The following is a 4,161-nucleotide window of genomic DNA, read 5'->3' on the forward strand; positions in this document are numbered from 1 at the left end:
TTATTGGGGGGGGAGGGCGATCTCAAAATATATTCTCTGTTTTGTAGATTATGCCTAAATAACTTGAATTATCTGGCATTCAATAGGCACGTAGTAAGTAGAGAACGTGCACGCTGCCACTTGCCAGAATGAATATAAGTGAAGAGCGATTTGGACGTCAAAGACTGAACAACACGGTGTACGTACAAGTAGCATCTCTTGATAAGATCACGAGATTCACTTCTGTTAAGTTCTGTTTTTTCCAATTTGAGTTTGCCTCACGTCTTCAACCACAATCACAAAAAAATACAAGTGGTAACAACAGTGTTGATTACACAACGTGGCTTCCATGGAGGTCAGTAGTGAACAACTCCCATGCCCACTGGGCAATACTGGACATGGTGGAGAAGAGGAAACAGTCAGGAATGGCTCATACGACACCATTTCGAGCCTTCTTCCTGAAGAATATGAGAACTCCCACGTGATGCAACCAGCATCTGCTAGACCAGTGCTTCCAGCGTTCTGGGGGAACACCCAAGAATCGCCTCACGTGGCAAGTGGAGATGGAACCACCGATGTGTGGAGGGAACTCAACTCGGAGTCACCTTCAATACTTAGACTTCAATGCCTTTGGGCATACTTCAATCTGCCTGCACTGAGTCTTGCAGACAGTGTTTCCGGTTTGGCGTCCGTTGCTGCACAGACCGATGGATTCCGCTCTGTTGTTCAAGTTTCATCTCCCTTGTTACATGCGTAAGTGCGAATGGGTGATGGCCACACTGTTGCAAGCATTGAACTTTTCTTTTAGACCCCATGTGGAGAGTGTAAAAGATATTTATTTCGCCAAGGAAACGCTAGCCCTCGTTTTCACTGGAATTCAGTGAGTCACAGGTTACGTCTTCAACATATATCCCAAAGTTTGCAACTCTTTTCCGTCAGGCTCGCAGTTGATTTGCGCGGTGCAGGCGAAGCTTTTGAGAAAGCAGTTTGTTTGAGAGATCAGCACATGATACCTTCTTTGCTTCTCGTCAGGAATGTTCCAGCTGTGCGTATCGAAAGGTAAAGAAAGTGCAGTCTCGCCCGTTTATAATGTTCTTCACAGTCAATGTCTATAGTGATGGTGGATTGGGTCCTTACGGATATGTCACTGTTCGAAAACACGTAAGTGCATGTTTGCTCTGAGTACATCTGAGACCATTCAAAACACATATGGAATCTCCTAGAAGGCATTTCGATGGATTGTTTCCCTCGCCCCGTCTGACGCGAGGGTGTACGATGTCTTCGAGATGACCGACGGGTTTGAGCTTGGAGAAAACTCTGGATTGTTTGTGATTGGCTCCTGGTAAGGAGGGCTAAACTGCAACAAAGAAATCTATCCGGTAGCTTATGGGCCAAATTCTACAACAGGATTGTAGACCTCCGGACGTTCTCAGCTCTAAGAATGCTGTTTCGTTCGGAAGTGAGAAATTCAAGAACGGTTCAGCCAGAATACCTCCTTGAAGCGGCTATGGAGGTTTTTGGAGTAACCTATGGGCACCAAGAGGGAGACGAAATACTTGAATATGGGCAAAGGCAAGACGAAGTAACGGGAAGCACAGCCATACCGATGGATTCTGAAGGAACCCCTGAGAGGGAAAGCCCAAGTTCGCTTCCTCAAGGAGAGCACATAGATGACGATGAAGACAATAAGTCGCCTCGGATTGCTACTCTACATATGATGGGTAGTCCAGTGGAGCACAATTCGTGTCTTCTTCGAGAGCAGCAGCAGCACCTGAAGGAGGCGGATTACATAATATCAAGTGCTCAATCTGAAGTGAACGAGTTGGCACACTCAAAGGTGGGTTACATCTGAATCTAGGCGCATTGCTTTTTCTAAAACTTGCATCATCAGGGGCATGCTTTTCAATGCCATGGCGGGTCGGATCCCCAACAACAACAGCATATGCTCGTCGCAGACACACCTTCAACCGGAGGTAGTGGAAATCCTGGTGTCAAGAATTTGACACAAGAAGGCGAATCGTGCCCCACAGAAAAGTTGCAGGATTCTGTGGAGACCCGGGATTACGAAAGGCAGTGTTCAACAGAGAATGCACAAGAGGGTACATGCTCGGATTCACATCAATCGGGACCCCATTTTGAACAGCCAGGGGATACGCCATCAGTTGCAATCAATGGCGTAACATCATCTAGACTGGACGAACAACAGTTGGCGGAAACTATACATGATGGAAAGGCCACAAGTGCGACGAGCAATGAAACGAGTCACATGTTTCTGAATTCGACTACATCGGATGGAGATCATGAAGTCGGAGAGCAACTAGTAGATCAACTAGAAGATCAAAATTTTCCTGATGCTGCTGATATCGCCCATGCCAATACCGTTGAGAGTTGTCCAGTCGCTAGATCCAACATCGTAACAGCTGCAGCGTATGATGCAGCAATAGAAAAAAAGCTGCAACATTGGATTTCCACGAATGTGGAAGTGCAGTCTTACGAAGAGCCAACCGCCGTGTTTGAAAGAAGCTATCCTTCGCACGAATTCGAATATTGGGCAGTTGAGGTCAGTTCCCAACAATGTCAAACGTATGCAGCATGCAGCAAACCTTGATGATCTCAGGACATTCTAGTTACTGTTGAGCAAAATTACGAGAGCGATGAGCCAGGGACTCTCAGCGTCAATTGTGGGGACGAAGTATTCCTATTTTCTGTCACGGTGAGATAGATAGTCAATGCTGTCTCAGAACCTGCCCCTATGTGACCACATTAATAAATATTTCAGAACACATCGTGGGCATTCTGCCGCACGAAGGGTGGCGAGTTAGGATACGTACCCACTGTAGCGGTCCCTGATGCATTCAGAAAGATGTTTAAGCATACAAAAATGTATGCACGAAAAACTGCAACTGTGGATCGCTACTGCAAGTGGAAAGGCACTATTCTTCACCCTGGGGATCCCATCGTTATTCTAGCAGAGCTTGGAAAATGGTAAGATAATTCTGGACTGGCGTGATGATTAAGACTTGCTAATGCCACAATCAGGGTGTTGGTTCGTGATTACTCACGACCGTTTCGAGAGGGCTTCATCCATCGGGGACGGTAAGGAGGAATGCATACCGTAGAAAAAGCCGTAGCTATATCAGTTCGTGTTCAGCATTCAGCAATAATTCTGAGGTGAAGGGATTGGGCAATACATCCTATCCTAGCTAATGCCAACATGTGTCGAGCAAGTGCGCGCACATGTGGGTCCCAACACAGAATAACATTTTTGACAGACGTTTCAGCATAGTACATAAGCTGCAGCCGTCAGTAGGCCCTTGATATTCCAAATTGGCCCCAACAAAAGCTTTCCTTATATGAAACACATTAAAACCTTAAACGGTTAAAATGTTTTGAAGGACTAAACGTTGCTTGTCAGCACGAATAATTGAAAAACTGCTCAAATGAGATTACCTACGAGTGCCGTTTAATGTGGCCAAATGTTGCGCAGAGTTCATCAGCGAGCCAGTCAAGCTATAGTTCAGGCGGTCCCCTTCATAGTTTCCCCCCATACTGCCGCAATTGTCTTCTGCTTTTGTCTTCTTGCATTCGCATCCCGTGGACGGGGTTCGTTTGCCAATCTATGCAGAGTATGCTTGCTCATTAGCTCGTCCTCTGGATGGTATACGAAGCGGAATGGGGGCATATACCCTAGTTCTAAACGTCTAGCCATCTGCATCCGCAGATGTGGAGCTGCTCGGTTCAGTTTCTCCTCGACATCTTTGGGGTCGTGCCTAGACGCGACGGTGAAATAAACATAACATACTGACCTGCAGTGGCATTCACACGTTGATACTAGCTTTTATTATCATTTACTACGTGTATATACAGGCACAACAGAACATAAATAAGCTCCAGTGATAGAGGAGGAGGGTCACCTGGTAGTTTGCTGTTCCACATGATGGATAGAAACGGAGGCACCACCTAGGAGGCCATAGAGGACCTCCGCCGAGTTCCACGTAAGGAATTCTTCCAGCTGTGACTGCAAGAGTCGAGCTTGGCGGACTGTCCTGCGGGCTATGTGAAATTTAATGGGATCGATGATTTGGCCTGATAAGTTTACAAACAAAATAGAGTCAAGGTAAAAATTTGTTGTCTGTGTTTCTCGCACGGCATCATGTAAGCACGGTGATCCGAATTGGATGG

At 46.3% G+C, this 4,161-nt stretch overlaps 2 protein-coding genes across 2 annotated transcripts in view; one reads left to right on the plus strand and one right to left on the minus strand.

Annotated features, from left to right (window-relative positions):
* Positions 1-328: 328 nt before the first annotated feature.
* Positions 329-3,265, plus strand: EMWEY_00044610 (hypothetical protein, conserved; the record flags this gene model as incomplete). The annotated part of the gene is made up of 8 exons (XM_013479064.1): positions 329-732; positions 919-1,038; positions 1,327-1,816; positions 1,871-2,539; positions 2,597-2,692; positions 2,759-2,964; positions 3,019-3,075; positions 3,235-3,265. The coding sequence occupies 8 exons, from the start codon at positions 329-331 to the stop codon at positions 3,263-3,265; spliced, it is 2,073 nt and encodes a 690-aa protein (XP_013334518.1).
* Positions 3,266-3,889: 624 nt separating this feature from the next.
* EMWEY_00044620 (hypothetical protein, conserved) overlaps positions 3,890-4,161 on the minus strand; it is a gene marked incomplete at both ends in the record, with an annotated part of 1,822 nt that continues 1,550 nt past the window's right edge. Inside the window, one exon of the mRNA XM_013479065.1 lies at positions 3,890-4,065. Within this exon, the coding sequence (XP_013334519.1) occupies positions 3,890-4,065 (176 nt within the window). The remainder of the gene's footprint in view (positions 4,066-4,161) is intronic.

The sequence above is a fragment of the Eimeria maxima genome, genomic scaffold, assembly GCF_000499605.1.
Source record: "Eimeria maxima Weybridge genomic scaffold, Emw_scaff863, whole genome shotgun sequence".
Lineage (NCBI taxonomy): Eukaryota > Apicomplexa > Conoidasida > Eucoccidiorida > Eimeriidae > Eimeria > Eimeria maxima.